Source organism: Phodopus roborovskii, unplaced genomic scaffold (assembly GCF_943737965.1).
Source record: "Phodopus roborovskii unplaced genomic scaffold, PHOROB, whole genome shotgun sequence".
Classification (NCBI taxonomy): domain Eukaryota; kingdom Metazoa; phylum Chordata; class Mammalia; order Rodentia; family Cricetidae; genus Phodopus; species Phodopus roborovskii.
Window position 1 is genome coordinate 6,317,488 of NW_026126618.1, and position 20,155 is coordinate 6,337,642.

Genomic DNA, 20,155 nt, shown 5'->3' on the forward strand with positions numbered 1-20,155 from the left:
AATAGTGCTACTGGGTGAACTTTTCCAGAGAGATGAGCAAATGTCTATTCTCCTCAGATAGGGCCATCAGCGACAGACACAAGAAACCATTCCACCCAAATCTAGCCTAGTACAAGAACTGGAACCATATGCAAGGACAAATAGAACAATAGTGAGGAGTTACAGGGACATGGGCAACTTACAGGTGTCAACTATTCCACCAAACAGTCTCTCCCCTCCAACTACTGTCCACTGATGACACATTCTCAGGAAGTAGAGGGACCAGGTGCTCCATCTGTGAGCCTCACTCCCACGAGGGACTGTTAGTGGGCGAGCCAGTCTTGTGAGTCAAATATGGGTAGCCAGTTGCTTTGATTTCAAGGCAGAAATGACCACAGCATTCTACAACAGTGGGCGATTGATCACCCCTCAGTCAGAACCCTCACGTTCAGGGAACCCCAGCAATAGAGATAAGGAAGTCTTCCTGCTATCTCAGGATGGCTGGAGTATAGAGTATGCATACTCCAACATCCATTTTCAGTGGGCCACCGAAGCCTAGCGGGGCCAAGTAGCATAGAAAAACTTATCTCCTATATGTTGCCAAAGAGAAGGAAGGCCCTTCCCAGCCCCCAATATGGTGCAGAGTATTGAATCTAGAGCCTTGTGCATGCTGGGCAAGCTTGTTTTACATGTCAATCCCAGTTCCCACACCCTCATGTCCTCTCCTGTTCCACCCCCCACCAACCGCCATCCCCTTCACTTTCTGCTCCCCAGGGAGGGTGAGGCCTTCCATGGGGAAATCTTCAAAGTCTGTCATATCATGTGGAGCAGGGCCCAGGCCCTCCCCCATGTGTCTAAGCTGAGGGAGAATCCCTGTATGTGGAATGGGCTCCCAAAGTCCATTTGTACACTAGGGATAAATACTGATCCACTACCAATGGCCCCATAGACTGCCCAGTCCTCCTAACTAAGACCACATTCAGGGAATCTGGGTCAGTCCTATGCTGGTTTCCCAGCTATCAGACTGGAGTCCATGAACTTCCTCTTGTTCAAGTCAGCTGTTTCTGTGGGTTTCTCCAGCCTGGTCTTGACGCCTTTGCTCATCACTCCTCCCCCTCTCCAAGAGTTCAGCTCAGTGTTTAGCTGTGGGTGTCTGCTTCTGTTTCCATCAGCTACTGGATGAAGGATCTGGGATGGCATATAAGGTAGTCATCAATCTCATCATCAGGGAAGGGCATTTAAGGTAGCCTCTCCACTATTGTTTAGATTGTTAGTTGGGGTCATCCTTGTAGATCTCTGGACATTTTCCTAGTGCCAGATTTCTCTTAAAACCCATAATGGCTCCCTCCATTATGGTATCTCTTTTCTTGTTATCCTCTATTCTTCCCCTGACTCAATCTTGCTCCTCCCTCATGCCCACCTCTCCCCTCCTCTTCCTCCTAACTCCCTCTCCCCTCCCCCCATGCTCCCAATTTGCTTGGGAGATCTTGTCCCTTTCCCCTTCCCTTTCAAAGAACAGTTTCTCTAGTCAACAAAAGTAGTTTTTCAAATTCAAATAGTTTTGTTTTTTAAATTTGGTTTTGTTGTTTTGTTTTGTTTGTTTGGTTGGGTTTTTTGTTTGTTTGTTTGTTTGTTTTGTTTTTGGTTTGATACTTTGTGCAACTTTAAGCCTAGCAACTGCCTTCTGGGGTTTATTCTAAGAATCAGAATGGCTCTATTCCCAGAGGCCGAGTGTCTCTGCAGAGACACTCTGAGCAGGTAAGGCGGTGGCAGAAGGGGCTGGGGTAAGGATCTGATCCTGGAGGATGGTGTGGGCATTTTCACGCAGAAGTTTCAGCTTTAGCACACTGGCTTGGTAGATTGCATGCAGGGGACCAGGTTCTATTCCTCCTTGCTCCATGTCTTCTGAACTCATTGGCTCTACACTGGTCACCTGACTGGCTTTAGGCAACAGAACATTAGCAGAAGAAAAGCAGGCATGGATAAGATGGGCTTACCTTCTCATTGTATGGCTTGGGTAGGCAGGCCCATTGTGGAAGGCAGCTAGCCTATACACCTTGGTTAGCCTGTAAAGCCTGACAGCTGAGACTGTCCCTTGACTCCCAGTGTCAGTTGGTCCAGCTGAACACAGAAACACTAATGAACCCAGGTGAAGTCAGCAGAGTTGACCCAGAGAGCAACACCCCCCCTGGCTCGCAGAATTTTGTGAGCCAGGTTTCAGGCTGGTACATTTGTTTTCCTAAAGCCTATGCATGTTGGGATGGTTTGCAATAGATAGAGAACTAACTGACAACACATTAGACCAGTTTAAAGCTTAAACCAAGTAGACACAGTTCCTGGTACCCTCTGGGGAACGGAGACTTCACAATGGGGCTCCCCTTCACTGTTTGTAATAGGGAAGGCATGAAGGCAACTTAAAGATTCATCTAAAACTTGACGTGGTTAACAGTGGTGGCTTCACACACATTGGAAAATGAGAACACAATGGAAAAGTGTGGAACTGTAGCCACTCACAGGTCTACCAATCTTCAAAGTGCGCCACCAAATTCTGATCAACAGGGAATGCGAGTTTACTGTTCCCCCAACCCCCGTCCCCCAACATCCTCCTGCAGAAAAGGAACACAGAACACAGGTGACTAGGTACAGTACAGCAGAGAAGACATCTTGGGGCAAGGGTAAAGCTCAGAGTCCAGAGGTTCCTAAGCTTTGCTTTTGGGGGCAGTGAACAATCCCAGTTGTAACATGGTGTGGGGGAGGTGGGGGGGGGACTGTAATGCCCGTGAATGTCCTGATGGTATTGATATACTTAGTAGCTAAGTGCCTTTAATCTCTTCAAAGGCTATAGCCTTTACAAGGGTGCTCTAAGAGCGAAGGATGTTGTAAAAATCCTTAATGGCATTAGAACAATGGCTATGTGTTAAATCAAGGAAGCCAAGTGTGAAAGGGCGGTACAGGAAAGTCACATCCCTGCCCATGAAGAACATGCAGGCTGTGGTGGCGACCTATTCATTGCTAGTTTTCCAAAATGACACAGCAGACATGCACTTTACGTGCATTCAGAAAATTTAATAGAAGTTACATGTCTTAAAATGTTACAAGACACACTCATGTACATGATGCTCTGCCACACACACACACACACACACACACACAGAGAGAGAGAGAGAGAGAGAGAGAGAGAGAGAGAGAGAGAGGCATACAAAGACAGAGGACAGAGAGGTAGGACATCACTGTGCTGCTTTTAGTGTCTCAAATGTCCTGCTGCCTCACTGTACTCATGCAGAATTTTCTTTGGGGCAAAAGGATCTGTGAATCTACATGGAATCCTCGTGCGTTCCTTCTAGCCTCCTGGGAAGCAGACAGGTGAGATCCAGTGTCACCCTGCAGAGGTAGAGACAGGCAGTGATGCGGCTGCCTGGCTCTAACTCCAAAGAGCTTCTGTAGGAAGTGAGCCTGGGCAAGGAGTGGCCTTTGTCATTGGGTAGTGACACCACCCTGCTTACTAAGGGCAGTAAGGTAGAGCAACCCCCTCCACAATCAGCCCTCCCCAGGCAGCAGGACAGCAGGACAGACTCATTGCAAAGGGCGGGGGGGGGGGGGTGTGCAGCATCAGGCCTACAACAGGAAGCCGCAGCAGAGTCTAGGCATGCTCACTCAGCCATAAGCAGGACTGAATCATGAGAACAACAGCCAAAGCAACTTGCTATGGGACTCCCAGAGGGAGATGGCAAAGTAGAACAAAGTTCAGAATGACAAGTGGCTTATTAAAGACTCTACTGAAGAGCAAGCTATGAGTGGGCACAGCGACATGGCCCAAAATGGGAGTTTGATAAAGTAATGAAGTATTGACTGTCGCACGGGATGGAAAGTTAGAGTGGGCATGTCCAGAACGCAATGCTCTGGAGACTGTGACCACTGAATGATGAAATGTGCAACAGCTGGTCTTCTTGGTAAAGGCAGAGAGGGCACTACCAGGACGTCTGAAAGAACGCCACCACACCACACCACTGCCGCCTTTCTGAGCATGCTTCATGGTCACTCTCCTCCGCCTTTCTATTGGCTCGTCCTTGGGCAGAGGAAGAGAAGCAGTGTGTTTTTGTTTCCTTGAAAATTCTGTAGAATTAAAAACCGGGCTCTCCGGTCACTGTGAAGGATAAAGGAAATGTCTGGCTAACTTCTTTACCGCCCTCCCCCCCCCCCCTTTACATGTAGCTTAAGCTGGGCTGGAATTCACTATGTAGAAGAGGACACTGAACTTCTGATCCTCCTGCCTCGCCTTCTGGAATGCTGAGATCATGGGTTTGCCCACCACACCGAGTTAATGAGGTACTGGGACGGAATTCAGGGCGCTGAGCATGCCGGGCAAACACCCTATCACCTGAACTACATCCACAGCCCCTATGAGAGCCTCTGCATCTCTCTTTGAAAGCATCCTGTGGGCCTCTAATCCATTCATGCAGAAGCAACCCACATTCTAGCTTAGTTAGCCTCCACAGGTCCTGCCACCTCGGAAGGAGGGATAAACCACGCTCGCTTGTATACGTGCCTCACAGGGCTGCTGAGAGGCCCAGACAAGAACACACAAGTCAACAAGCCCTGAAACAGAGCATTCTAGAAACCCTTCGCGGTAAATTTTTGTTTATTTGCTTTGAGACAGGGTCTCGGTAATGGCTAAAGCTGACCTGGAACGCTGTGTAGTCATAGCCCAGGCTGGACCTTGAAGTGATCATCCTGTTTCAGCCATTTAAGAGCTGGGGTTCCAAATGTACACTTGCCTGGCTAACACTGTGCTCTCAATGAAAGGCGGGACAACACATGACCACCCCCGCCCCCAAGAACGCAATACCTTCAGCCATTCCATCCTCAAGGGAAACACTGAGCCCCCTTTATTAAATGGGCAGAGATTTCTTATGCAATCTGTTAGGATGAAGGACGCATGTTCTCTTCCTGGCTTCTACACGCAGCTTTGGTTCTCATGCTTGAGCCATTAATCCCGCCTGAACTACTCATCCCCTCTTTCAAAGCTGATATCAAATTTGTCCTACTCGCACAATTTTACACCCTCTGTCTGTGCAACAGAAGAATGGGGGGGTATACTTTCTCATGAAAGAGGCGCATTCTATAACACAATTCACTGTTTATTATCATCGTCATTATGAAGAGCTAAGTCCACAGTCCAGTTTCCAGGCAACGTAAATGCTTTGTATGTAGGACACCCGCATACAATGTGGTAGCATGGTCTTTTGTTGTGTTTTCTTCTCTTCTGTTAAAAGGCAACCACACAGCTCAAAAGTGCAGTTACAACAATGCAATCTTCGAGCAATTAAAGCCATTGCAATTATCGAGCCAGTAGAATTCAGGTGATCTCCCTTCCACTAAGGGCTCACAGAAAAGAAAAGGAAAGAAAAGAAAAGAAAAAAGAAACCAAAAACTAACCCAGGAAAAGCCACTTGCTGGGTGAAGTCCCGTTCGGCCTGTGTGACTGGGGACCCATGCCCCAGCCAATGGCAGGGTTGGGTTCACTCCAGCATGTGCTGGAGCAGCGAGGGGTCAGCCTCCACAGCCCGGAGGCCCCGGTGCAAACTTAGGAAGGTGGCCTGCTTCCCGTAGCGCTGGCGCCAGCGGACAAACGCCTCTACCACTTGTGACTGCACGTTGTGGGGATGGTTGGCCTTGCAGCGGTAGATGTCGGTCTGGGACAGGCCCAGAGACAGCACCATGGGCTCCCACTCCGGGCCTAGCTTCTGGGCCAGCTGGTTAATCTGCCGGTCTGATGGGGAGCTGTTGAGGATGTGTGAAGGGATTCCAGCCATCCAGTCACCTGATGAGGAAAGGACAGGAAGGTGAATGAGACAAGCTACTCCTGGTCTTCCTGTACTGCTGGGTGGGGTGGGCTGAACAGTGCCGTCTAGCATCTCCGCAAGTGTTCACTGCAGAGGATCTGAGAAAAGCCGCAGAGCAGAGAAATCCACCGGATGGCCACTTATTTCCTCCTCCTCGTGTAGACAGACAAACATGGATCATGCCCATGGACACAATGTTTTGCCACAAGCCTTTTTTGATTCCCATCACTGGTCCGAAGCCACATCTGGAGCTCTGGCTGAAGGCCACTTCCCTGGGTACCAGCCTGAGGGCCAGTGGTGTGCTGTTCTAAGCTGTGGGAGCTGCTCCTCTTGAAGGAGGGGCTCCATCGGGGGACAGGGCCAAAGCAACAGCTCCTCTTTCCTGCACCAGGAGAAAGGAAGCAGGAGCCCAGAGTGCGCCCCAACTCCGAAAACAAGCCACAGAGGCAAGAGTTGATAGGAGAGCAGAGCAGAGGCCATTGGAGTGGTCCAGCAGGAAACCACAGAGTTTGGGAGAGCCTGACCTTGCACTTCCTACAGATCCCGATCCGCCCGAGTCTGCCTCCTGAGAAGTGTGACAGCCAGGGAGTAGCTGTAAATGTGCACAGCACAACCACAGAAAGGGGTGTCTACCCTGGTGTGAGCCACAGAGCAGAGAGGCTAACGCTGAGCCCTGGATGAGAGAAAGCTGGGCAAAGTGGTGGCCCAGCTCCTCCTGAGGGCATTGCATGGGCCAAGGTGGAGGGCGTGACGGAGTGCATGGCAGCCGAGGGCAGACTCCAAGCGTCCAAGGTGACGGCCCTGGCCGCCGTTAGGCTCAGGCATCTAACCATGTGACACTTGCCGGCCAGGTATGTCCAGTCTTAGTGTCCTTGGCAGTCACCAGCCCCTGCTTCGTTTTCCAGTTCAACAAAAAGGCAAGCGACCCTGCAAGGAGAGCAGCGGGCCCCACAGCCCCCGACTCCTCAACTGCCAGACGGGGCGGAGTTACAAAGACCTACTCAGTATTTGCCAGTTCTGCCATTAAAAAGGACAATGCGGCAACTGGAATAACCAAGATGCTACTGCTGTTCAGTGCATCGACAGCAACGATTTATCTATGTAATAAAAATGTGAGCTCATGAAAAAATTCAAAGCCCCTGAAAAGTACGAAGAAGTTATCCATTGTCCCCGCCGGACCCCTCCTTACATAAATGCCAGGGCGGTGGTTAGATCTTAGTGACAATCAAAATGGCAGCAGAAGAGCTTCCCTCTACCAACTGCTTCTAGTTTTGTTTGAAGATAGTGGGGGTGGGGTGGGGTGGGGTGGGAGGGGGACAGAAGTAACCCTCAGTGTCCTTGCAACCTGCAGTTAAATCCCTAACACAAGACCAAGGAAAAAGATTAAAACACACTTAGTTTAGTTTTTGCAAACCCTCTCACGGCAACAAACTAACCCGCAGTGTGTGCCCTCCTGCCCCCTCCCGCCCCCTCCCGCCCCCCACACTGCTTGATTTTTGTTGCTTTTGTCAATTGTGACTCTTCTGTTCCTGTGTCTGTCATTTTGATTGGTGACAACTGGACGGTTTCATCACAGGGTGACTAATTAGAAAAGATGTTCATAGTTACTGTGGTCTCAGAGTTCTTTAGGGTCAAGATTGTTGCCTCATTAGAACAGTGTCTTTATATTTAGAGAACCTTTTATATTTATTTCACATTATTTTAACATACTACCTTTGACTATAAACACACCTTTATGTAACGTAAATAATTCTATTCCCCTTGATGTTTGCTCCCACTGTGTGGTTGGGAACGCTGCTTTGGACAATTCTGATACCAACTTGGTTGTCCAACATTTCGTGTAGAATATTCACCCTTCAAAAGAAAGGGAATACTGATGGCAGAGGGCTAATATTGAGGACACTGTGAACACAGCCACTCTGCAAAAACACAAATACCGTGTGATTCTGCTCACAGGAAGTATCTAAGGTAGTCACACGTGACCACAGAGGCAGAAAGTAGAATGTCAGCTGGGCACGGGGGACATGATGGGTTTGGCGTTCAATGAGTAGGGAATTCCAGATATGTAAGATGACAGCTTTCTAGAGACCTTTCCCTGGCTGGCGCTTCTCAAAATTCTCTTTGTCTATTTGTTACTTTATCTGCTGCTGGTGATTTGGAGTCAAGGTTTATTTTTGCTTTTGCCTGCTTTTCCCTTCAGCTGATTGGATTTTGGGGAGAGACCATCAGTGTCTAGGCTACACTCCGGCATCTTTTGATCTCCGGGCCAACTCAGAATGCAACAGATGCTGTGGGCCAATTGTCTGGCAATAAGAACAGGCTGTGTGCTGATTCTTCTACACATTCATGGTCATATGCCCTATGAATAGTGCCACATAACTGGAATGCAGAAGCCCGTGGATACAGCCCAGAGCAAAGATGATTGACATGTTTATACTACTTCCCCCAAGCAAATCATACCTTCTACCCAGACCCCTCTCTCCTTCTCTCCCTCCCTCCCTCCCCATCTACCATTCCACCCACACACAGTGTGCAGTTTTGATGTCATCTGATCCTTTGCAGAAAAAGTTTCTTCCCTAGGCCTTTTAAGTTCCTGACTTCTGTTCAATCTGAAGTTACTAATGATGAGAATTCTAAAATTTGGTGTCCGAGGATAGAACCCATGAGATGGGGGAGGTATAAATTGATCCACTGCGGCCAGGCGGCCATTGTGTGGCATGCATGATGCTCTTAGGTCACACTAGGCCACACCCTTGCAGATGTTTTGGTATGTTGTCAATCACATCTGTTTCAATATGGTGGAGAAATTATAAATGGCATTGTGGACCCCAGATTTCAAGGATTAATGTAGGTCAGTTTAAATTTTTAATTAAAAAGTTTAAAAGGTAAGTAAGTTCCGGAAGCAGATACAGAATGATAAAATGGAAACAAAACAAATAAGGCCAATTAAAAATACCAAGTAAATGCAAGGAAGAAGATCCAGGGAGTGGTGCTGCAGGGCACACACAGCAAAAGTGCACCAGTGGGACCCAAAGACCAAGGTTGGAAGCCCAGGTCTGCCACAAGTGCACCCGGCAGTGCACTACATCCGGTCTTCTCCAGAGCCCCAAAGGCCCCTGCCATCCTCAGCCTGCATTCCTAATAGCTAGGAATAGACCTCACTCACCACGGCACACAAGGTCATCTGCCCTGGGATGATGAGATTATCTGTGGTAATGAACGGCCACTCGACTCTACTGAAGAATGCCTATTTTAATATGTAAGAGCCTGGATGAGAAGTCAACTTTGTTTACATAGCTAAAATAGTCTGCCTTTATGCAGATCCTAACTCTCTGTCTCTGTCTCTCCCTCCCTCTCTCTGTCTGAGACAGGGTTTCTCTATGTAGCCCTGGCTGTCCCGGAGCTCAGTCCGACTAGGCTGGCTTCAAACACCCAGCTTTAAAATCTCATTTTCAGTGAAGCTGAACTCACCCGTTGCAAACCCACCTGCCACAACACAGCCAAGGCCGAGGCGGCCCCTCCCATACTGTCCTCCCTCATTCTCAGCCCTTCGTCCCTCCACCTCTATGGTCTCGCGAGGGGACATCGATAGTGTCCCTTCCTGCCCAGCTGCCTCCCCTTCTGTCACTCACACCTAGGAGCACCTGCTCCAGACCCCAAGCTACAAGCCTCTTTGTCATTCCTGACGGTTCAGAACCATGCATCGCATCACTTTCTGGGGTGTATTTGAGGACCCATGCTCTCACACACAGGGATGCCTTCTGCTTCTATGCCCACCCTAGCATTTTTAGCTTCTAACCAGGGGGAAAAGAGCCTGATGGACTGGCTGAGGTAGTACACACCTATAATCCCAGCACTCAGGAGGCAGAGGCAGGGGACTCAACTCAGGAGTTTCAAGATCATCTTTGGCTACACTTTTTTTTTTTTTTGAGGCCAGCCTGGACTACATGATACCTTGTCACAAGAAAATACAAATAGAAGAAACGTGTGAAATGCAGTTTCCTGATTTTAATCATAACATTAAAGAAAGCGAGTTTCTCCAAGTCAAGTTCCCAACTCACCATCTTCACTGGCAACATGTTTTTGTTTCATAAAGAGAGCCATCATTTCCCACAACCCCTTGGCCCTGGTAAGATAGGGGTTTTGGGGATGACCCAGTTTATGTCTGGTCAACCTGCCCTTTCCACCCCGCATCCTCGGATGTGGGGCCACCTTAAACGGAGCCCAAGACAGACTACGGGCTGGCGACCATGGTTTGAAGACGAGGTGGCCATGAAAGGAATGCTAAGAGTCGGCAGAACCTGAGCCAGGGATCTAAAGCAACAGGAAGCCTTTTAAACCTTAGTCTTTCATTTATTGCCAGCTATTTTGTGATATGACAGGAGATGCTGTGAGCAGATGTGAAGTCTTTATGATGGCGACTCAGTTGGATATGGTGAGTTCTCTAAAGTGCACACACACACATGCACACGCACACACATGTATATACACGCACACACACATGCACACACATGTGCACACACGAATATACGCGCGCGCACACATGCACACACAGATGCACGTGCACACACACACGTATATACACACGCACACGTTGCTGGACAGTCTGACAAGATACCAGTACCCCAGCTCACTGTGGCTATGAGCCATTGCTACTGGTTTAAAACAATATGCCATGAAAAAGTAGAACTTACTCTAGGTTTGTAATAATTTTCAGCATCAGACTCTTAATTGTCTCAACCCATATATGGACTAAAAAGAAAGGTCATTATCTCAAAAATGTGAAAATACATTTGATGAAGATAACAGTCTTTAATTTTTAAGGTTATTTATGTAAAGATTCTGAATTTAAGCAAATTTCTTGCCTTGACAGAACCTGAAAATTACTTCAGTAAACATTTTCTTTGATGGAGAACCTTGGAAGGTGCTCCCTTTAAGAAGGGAGGCAGGAGGACAGGAGCAGTGGTTCAAGGCCGGCATGGGTACCCTGGCATCCCTGAAAACGACCAGGAAAGGGAGGCGCCTCCACCAGAAAGGAGACTCACATTGGGGGCCCCACAAAAGCAAGCATGCCACAAGCTCCTAAAATACAGAATTTAAAGAGACAAAACCCGGAAACAACAGTGAGAAGCCATTGTATATATGGAGAAACCTGGACACTCCCAGGTTTGTGTAGACAGAGAGCTGGCAAGGCTGGGGGCTGGCTGTACTCGGCAACATTGGCTTCAGTTCGATGTAGCAAGAATTCTAAAGCCCGTCCACAGGGCAAAGGATGAAGCTGTCTGTCTGTATGCTGCTTCATTATTTGTGCCAGTAAACACACACGCACATGCACACACGTGCACACACACTCACACACACACACTCACACTCACACACGCACACACGTGCACTCACACTCACACGCACACACTCACGCGCACACACTCACACACACACACTCACACACACTCACCTTGTAACTTAGCCATCGCATCTAGAAGATACACACATAGTAGTTTACATAAAATACATATATACCCATCCCATATATGTTCTCAAACACATTAACCAGGGTTGTTCACATATTTACAAATCTCACAGGCAATGTGGGTGGATGTAGGATGTAGACGCGACCTAGCAGCTCAGCACTAGGAAGATTAAGAGGAAGGATGGCAAGGATGGGCCCATAAGAAGGCAAGTTAAAAATAATGTCCAAATGCCACTGACAAATGACAAAATCACACAAACCAATAAAAGAATGTGTATCAGAAAAAGCACTCATCTATGGGGGAGAGATGGAATGGAAATGAAGAGAAATGAAGGACAAGGGAGCTTCTCCGGTCAGTAGATGGAATGCAGTATCGCATACAGAAATGGAGGAGTGTGGAGAAAGGACAGGCCTGGGTAAAGCAGGAAGAGAAGGAGGAGGAGGGGGAAGGGCAGACCGAGAAGACCCACCCCGTGAAGCAGTCATCTTATGTCACTCCTGGACAATGACCACGTGGGATGCTGTCTGTGGTTGGTGGGCGGGTTGGGGATGTTTCAGCTGGCAAGCTAGCCTAGTGGTCATTTCTAAGGATCTGCGTGAACTCCAGTTCTAGCCGGCAAAGACTGCAGAAGCATCCTTTTGGCTGAGGAAGAGGAAAGACAAGCATGCTGACATGCACACCGATTAGAAGCCTTCACTCTGACAGGCAATCACAAAGAATGCGCCGTGCTCCCAGAGAGGCCCAGGAGTCAGCTATTTGATCTTCCTGAAGCCAATTTCCAGGATGATGATGCGACAGCCTACTCCAAAGATGACGGCCATGCTGCAAAATGCAAACACACCCTACTTACTGTGATGGGAGATTTGACTTGACTGTCAAGTCTGGGAAGGTGAACAACAGGACTATCAGCAATAACTGAGCTCTCACTGAATTAACTAGGCAGGGGGTGGGGTGGGCCTGGGATTAGCAGGCCTGGACTATCCTTAAAGTTGAGCCTGCTGCTGGGTAATTGGGTAACCCAGTAGCTTGGGCTAAGCCACTTAGCATCCCTCAGACTGCTCATTTGTGAAAGGCAAAACCTGATGGTGCTTGGGGCTTCCTTAGGTGTGATGTGCGCTATCTCTCAGAAGCCATTCAATATTATCTGCACAACTGTGACCTTTGCGTTCTCATTAAATCAACCACTGATCATTAGTCCTATATCCCTTTACGTGTCTGTTAAAACAGAAACATGCCTGCAGGCTATGGAGAATGAATTTTAGTTAATAAGCCCCCATACCTCCTGAAGAAGAAAAAACAGCGAAAATAATATTTGGTACAATGTTTTTTTGTTGTTGTTGTTGTTTTGCTTTGTTTTTTTCAAAACTGTGTAAAACATTCTAGAAGTTCTTGTGAAGCCTTTCTTCCACAGCCTGACAGGAACACCGCTCCAGCTGTTGTTTATCCTTCCTTGAGTTCTGCCCTTGGACCACAGCTTTACCATAGCTGTCCCCTCTTAGGGGACACATCTTCGGTCAAGCGTGACTTCTCATCGAGCTGCACTACGTGCATAGCTCTCAAATTCAATTCCCACTTACTCTGTGATTCCTCTGTGCACCGATGACCTTCTAACCTCTCATCTTCTATGTGTTCCTGCTGTTCCCCCGTCCCCAACCCTAACGTCCCTGACAATGTCAAGGCCTCACCAGTAGGGAGCTCTGTCCAATTGTGCCCTGATGGCCCCAGACACCAGAGCAAGGCTTTGCATACAGCAGTTCGTCGTCGTCCCCCCCAGTGATGTTTCAGGATGAAGGAGTGTATACAAAGGGCGATTTACCTTAATTACAACTTCTCTCCGCTCTCTACTGGACGGCTACAGTGCTACTGTGTGCCCTACGTGCATGCACTTGGCCAAAGAGGGAGTGGGGGGTGGGGGTGGGGATAAGGTCTGTGGAGTGCTCCAGAAGGTGAGAGAAGTAAACAGCAACACCAGTTCCACCACAGAAACAACTAGAAAAATACAAAGTCCGTGCAGAAAGTTCTTTACCCGTCTCTTAGCTTTGCAAGGAGAAATAAAGAGCATGTATAACTTTGAAAAGTAGTTTACTCAAAATTCAGAATTCTTTCTCAATTTCTTTCTTTCTTTTTTTTTTTTTTTTTTTTTCTGGGTATGTGGGCTAGTTTTATGTCAACTTGACACAAGCTAAAGAAGTCTTAGGAAAGGGAGTCTCAAATGAGAAAATGCTTCTATAAGGTTGGGCTGTAGACAAGCCTTTGGGCATTTTCTTAGGTAGTGTTTGATGGGGGAGAGTCCAGCCCTTTGTGGGTGGGGCCATCTCTGAGTGGTGGTCCTGGGCTCTACAAGAAAGCTGGCTGAACAAGTTATAAGGAGCAAGCAAATAAGCAGCATCCCTCCATGGCCTCCGCATCAGCTCCTGCCTCCAGGTCCCTGCCCTGTTTGAGTTCCTGTCCTGACTTCATTAGTGATGAACAGTGATTTTTTTGTGGAAGTGTGAGCCAAATAAACCCTTTCCTCTTCAGCCTGTCTTTGGTCATGGTGTTTCATCATAGCAATGGAAACCCTAAGACACTGGGTAAGTTTGAAAAAGTTAAACATAATGATTTTTTTAAACTTTAAAAATAGCATGTGCCATATATTTCTACCTTTCTAGACTGTCTCTTGTAGTCTATAACTACATCTCCCATAGTCTGAAACTACAGTTCCTGTAATCTGTAATACAGCTCCTGTAGTCTGTAATACATATCCTATAGTCTGTAATATAGCTTCTGTAGTCTGTAGCTATGTCTCCTGTAGTCTATAGCTACAGCTCCTGACTCTTCTTCCATTGAAAGCACCCCGTTCTCTTCATCCATCCATCCATCCATCCATCCATCCATCATCCATTATCCATATTTCCACACTTAGATAGATGCTCCTTTTCTGATGATGAGACTTTGGGAGGTTTTTCTCTTTTATGGTAAAGCCATGAGAAACTGAATGAATAGGAAACAGCAGCTGATCGTCTAGCATTCAGCCTTGAGACCACTGGGTGCTAAGAAAGAGACACATTTTTATATCACTGTAGAGAAGGGAGGAGGGCGAAATGGAGAGACTGGCCATGTTCACCATACACCGCTCAAGTAGCAACCAGGAAAACACAGAGTCTGGCATTTGTGCTTGAACTTTTGGCAAAAACTACAGACACTTCAGGCCAGGCAGGCCAAGTGAACTGGATACACAAAGGACATGTACTTCTGTTTTGTTTTTTGTTTGTTTGATTTTTAATTAAAAAAGCTTTACTCCAAATAATCACTGCTATAGATGTGGTGACCCAACTCATTCCCATCAAAGGTGCAGCTACTCCCAAGTTAATACAGTAGCACAAAAAAACATGGATATTATAATACAGAAGTAAAATCTACAACATGCAAAAGGAAAACCAATGACTATCTTACCACTGGGCATGAATATGACGGCATTGCGGGCTCATAATACTTTTGGGAGACCAAGAAAAATAATTTTTTTTTATTTTTCATAATTAGAGGAGAAAATGAACATCAGGCGAGTGAACATATTTGAATACAGAACACCTTCACTATGGTCACCTTTGTACCTACAATCATAAGCTTATTTTTATGTTATTTTAGGAAGGGGGGCCCATTAAGATAAAAATGCCTACAGCTCAAGAGATCCAGTGTGGACCTGCCCTTACTACTGCTAAATCACAGACCCAGGGCAGAATTGTGTGGTTTGTAGAAACATGTTCTTTAAAATACATTTGAAACTTAAAGACGGAACATAGTTGCTGAGAGACTAAGTTCCGAAGAGCCTGCCTGCCATGTCCCTAGAATGCAGAGGTGCCCAACAGACATTTTAAATCCTGGTGTCCACATTGCTGGCTGGTCTGAAGGCAATGGTTATTCAACTCTTCATAACGTCCAGATGGCTCCTTCCCAGATTTGTAGAAGACATTTTTTTTTGTTTTGTTTTTTAAAGATTCCTTATGTGGAAGTTATACCATCTGGACACACAGATCTGAGTTGTTCCCCTTTTCAAAATGAAGAAATTATATTATTTCACATTAGTGACTACTCTCCAAATGTTAAAAACTCCTTTGGTCTTATTTTAATCTTCCAAATGAAACACATAAACTTGGAGACTGGTATCCAAGCTAAAGAAAATAAGCTGGCCCCATAGTCCTGGATGAGATTTCTGCTGTAGTGGTATTGTACTTCACCAGTGAACTTGTAGTAGTGGCCACACCCTTTGGGCGTGGTTTCAGGACTGCTTTAAGGTAGAGAAGCTGTGGGCACAAGCTCTCTGTTGGGCCTCAGAAGGGCAAAGACTGCATCTTCTGGGGCAGGACGGCCACGGTGGTTATTTACTCTTTCTGTATAAGTTGTTCCCCAGTAAGACACCTATTATCATTTATCTTGGGTCTGGTGAACTTCTTAACACCCTGCCTTCACTCTGTCGCTGAGTTCGGGGACGATGACAATTAGAGAGCTGGATTGAGAAACCACAAGCTCACTATAAATTAAGAAGCAACTCCAGTGGATTGACATTTTCCCTATGGGCCTTCAGCCTCCTAAAGGAAAAGTAAGCCCATGCATGAGTAATGCTGAGAACACGGTTAACTACAGCCATCTTCCTTGATGGCGCTCAGCTGGGCTGGCTGACGGTCTGCAGCTCAGGCAACTTGCCAACCAGTGTGACAACACCAATCCTACAGGCAAAATGTCCAGTTTTCCTACCAGCACGCCTGAGAGGGAGAAAGAAGGCAGTCCCCTAACCTCTTTTATTCTTTCTCAGACAGGGTCTTACACAACACAGGGCATTCAGCTTCCAACCCAGTATCAACTGCCCTGACACATACCACCTTGGGCAGAGGCGACTGGAGGGAGGGAGGGAGGGAGGGAGGGAGGGAGGGAGGGAGGGAGGGAGGGAGGGAGGGAGGGAGGGAGTTGCAATGGATTCAGAAGTTGCAGTCCTCAAGGCTCATATGACGTATAACTAACCTGATAAGTTACAGGACATGCTGCCACACAACAGGGCAAAGCAAACTAGAGAAAGCCACTTGGCTGTGGAATTCTGTGGTTCTTGATAAGCTTGCACTTTTCTAGGCTTTGCAGAATTGCAATTTTGTGAGTAAAATGACTTCAGTGCTATTTTTGTCTCTACATATTTCATGTAAAATGCAAGGACAACATACATTAATCATGCAAATTCTCACAGAGGCCTACTATTACAGCCAGGCATGTTTGAGGCACTAACGATAGACCCTCAGGCAAACTGATCGAGCTATGAAAATTGTTTAGGATAGTCTCAAGCATCCAGGCCTTCACGTCACTGTTTAGTCACAGTGAGTTGAGTCAGGAGAACTGGAGTCACTTGCTGCTCCACCATTAGCTTGGCCATGGTGCCATGTGCTGTCGCCTGTCCCAATGTGCCTAAGACAGCTGAAGGAGACTGCCCAGGGTACAATCCTGGTACACACTCGGCAGGATCTCAGAATGGTGCATATGCAACACAATGACTGATGTTGTTAATTCCTTTAACAGTTGCGAAGATGTGAATTTCTCCTGACCTTCTCTTTCATCATCTCTCTCTCTGTGTCTGTCTGTCTGTCTGTCTGTCTCTCTCTCTCTCTCTCTCTCTCTCTATATATATATATATATATACATACACATATTTATAAACGGATATTGTATATACATATAACATATATTAGATATAGATGTATAGTATACATATACACATATTTTGTATATACATATAACATATATTATATATATTATATATATGCATAATATATATATATATATATATATATATATATATATATAAAATGTTTGGTTTTTCTGAGACAGGGTTTCTATGTGCAGCCCATGTTGCCTTTAGAACTTACTCTGTAGACCAGGCTGGCCTTGAACTAAGAGATCTGCCTGCCTCTACCTCCCAAGTGCTGGGATTAAGGCATGCATCACCACTGGCCCTGTTTCTGTATTTATGTCGAAAGATATGAATATATTTAGAAGCATGTGCATATATGTGAGAAACTGAAAGAAGAGTTTAATAGAACAAACAAACCTCCATCACAATATGTTACCCTGTTTTATTCTAATTGCGTTTTATGCTAATCATGGATCCTAGTAATTGACAGCAGGCAGGCTCTAGTGTATATTTGGGGGTGGGGGGTGGGGGGTGGGGGGTGGGGGGTGGGGGCAGTTCCTAATCTCATCAGTCATTAGCTAATACCATCTCCTCAAAGAAACCCTCTGGAACTCTTCTAAGTATAACCAGTCATGCTCTTCTCGAGGGAGCAGAGTTGGGAGAGAGGGGAGGGTGCCACCCCGATAGTTTTCTATGCCAAACCTGAGACTCTCATTGGAGAAGGAGTCCTAGCGCCCAGGAGAGGATTTGGCCAAATGCTTTCCAGCATGCACTGAGTGCTCAATAAGCAATTGCTTAGTATTACTGCAACTTGATATGCAATGTTTAGTTGATGCTCTTGGGAGAGGGGCCCTTTCCTAAACAGAATCAGAGAAGTGGATTGGGGGGTGGGACCAGAGGGGGGGTGTGGGGGGGGAGAGCAGGGCAGGGAAGAGACTGGGAGGAGGGGAGGGAGGGGAAACTCTGGCCAGGACCTAAAAGAAGTATAAATAAATCTGTTTTGTTTTGTTTTAAAAGGAAGAACCCTTTTAAGGAGCTGGTGAAGGAAAGCGGAGCCGGCACGCATATAAAAGGGCCCTGTCCACTGGAGGCTGCACTTCAGGAGTCAAGGGACAAGGTCTGGTGCTGTTTGGCCTTTGCAGTTCGATTTCAGAGCTGCATAAAATCCAGTATTTGTACAAGGCTTCGCTTGTCAGCTCCCTATGCCATCATCTGCATGCTGGTTGCTCCGCCCATGCAGCCCATCTGGGTTCTGGGCTCTGTGTATGTGTAACACACACGCCCACCCTTCAGTCCCCAGCTCTATAACACAAGGTAACTTCAGAAGCCCATTCCTACCCAGGGATGCATCATTAGTTTGTCCTAGGGAAAGAGGTCTGAGTTATCTTTACTTCCTCTCTGGGATAACACGGGTAAGGGGTGAAATACAGGAAATAAAGGCTAAAATTAGAGCATTTTTTTTTTCTTGTAACCTTTGGCCTCAAATAACATTATTTTGCATAAATGGGCTTTCTGTAAGCTTGGAAGTGATAGTGTGGAAATGTTTCAAATGTTAGATTAGTCTCAAAGGCCAGTTGATATAAAAAATGTGTTTCCTTACCAAGGACACACCTTAAAAGCCCAACTGCTTCCAATCAAAACCTCATCACAGCAAAGAGAGGCTGAATGAGCTGATTTTAAAACATACGAGGAACTGTGAAGAGTTAACTGGCCAAAAATAATTTTGAAAAAGAACAAAGTTGGACAAGTGACCTAATTTCGAGTCTTTATACTAAAGCCATAGAATTAAGACAATAGATTTTATTAAAGGACAGACAATAACCAATGGAATAAACTGAAGCCCAGAAACAGATCCACACAAAAGCACAAATGCCATTCACGCGTGCGCGCGTGCGCGCGCACACACACACACACACACGAACTCCAACTCACTCCTCATGATGCACAATAAACTCAAATGGAAACCTAAAACTGCAACTTCTAAGAGAAAAACCTAGATAAAAAATTTTAGTAAACTCAGCCTGGCTAGTGCAATTGGCAGTTTGGGTGAGAACAGCTTTCATATTTTTTGAATACTTGGCCCTGGTTGGTGGAAGTGTTTGGGAAGGATTAGGAGGTGTGGTCTTGTTGGAGAAGGTGGATCACTGGCAATAGGTTCGGAGATTTCAAAAGTCCTTTCCATTTCTAGTTAGAGCTCTCTCTCCCTCCCTCTCCTCCCTCCTTTTTCTCACCCCCCACATCCCTCCCCAACACGTTTCTGACTTCGTGCTTGTGGACCAGGATGGCACAGGCAGACAGGCATGGTGCCAGGGAAGTAACTCAGAGCTACATCCTGGTCCACAGATGTCAAAGCACTACCCATAAAAGAAACTGAAAAACTCAATGTTAGTCTGAGTTTAGAATCTGTACTTAGATAAGACATGAGATGCAGGCGCTGGAGAGGCATCCCAGCCACAGGAATCTTGCCAGCACGCAGGGTCTCGGCCTATCCCAAGCACCGGAGGGACAAAGGCACAGATTGGAGAAAATATCTGCAAATCATCTTTCTATGTACACATCTCACAAACAATTTCTGTGCAACATGCACCGACAAGTCTCAGAGCTTAATAGAAAAACAACCCCATTTGTATGTTTTGTCTACTTTATTATTCTTTAATTGAAATAGAATTGCATCATTTTCTCCCTCCCTTTCCTCCTCCAGGTCCTCAAGGTTACCCTCCCTTGAACTCCTCCCACATCTCCTCAGTCTCAAGTTGAAAGCCTCTTTTTCTTTGGCTGTACATAAATAGAGTCTGCTGAGCCCGATTTCGTTGTGTGTGTGTGTGTGTGTGTGTGTGTGTGTGTGTGTGTGTACGTAGCTTCAGAGCTAACCACTCTTGCTTTGGACAACGGGTAAGAGGGCTCATCCCAGGGAGAGGCTAACTCTCCTCCTCCCAGCAGTCTTCATTGCCTGTCGTTCTCTGCCTCTGGTGGGGATCCCGCGGCATTTCCCCCCTCCCACATCTGCTGATATTGCCATTGTTCCTGCCTTGTTTATGCAGCTCTTTCTAGGAGAGACTGCTTCCCAGTGGATTTCCTGTTATTTTGGCTCTTATAATCTCCACACCCCCTCTCCCTTGACATTCCCTGAGGCACAGATGTAGGAGCTATGACGTCTGTCTGTTGGGGCTGGGCGCCCCGTGAACTATTGATCCCCACATTGTGTTCAT

The 20,155-nt window shown here is 46.6% G+C and overlaps 1 protein-coding gene across 1 annotated transcript in view; it reads right to left on the bottom strand.

Moving 5' to 3' along the window:
- Window positions 1-5,096: 5,096 nt before the first annotated feature.
- The window catches only part of Cradd (CASP2 and RIPK1 domain containing adaptor with death domain), a 152,165-nt gene continuing 137,106 nt past the window's right edge, over window positions 5,097-20,155 (bottom strand). Inside the window, exon 2 of the mRNA XM_051206273.1 lies at window positions 5,097-5,800. Within this exon, the coding sequence (XP_051062230.1) occupies window positions 5,499-5,800 (302 nt within the window). The 3' untranslated portion in view covers window positions 5,097-5,498. The remainder of the gene's footprint in view (window positions 5,801-20,155) is intronic.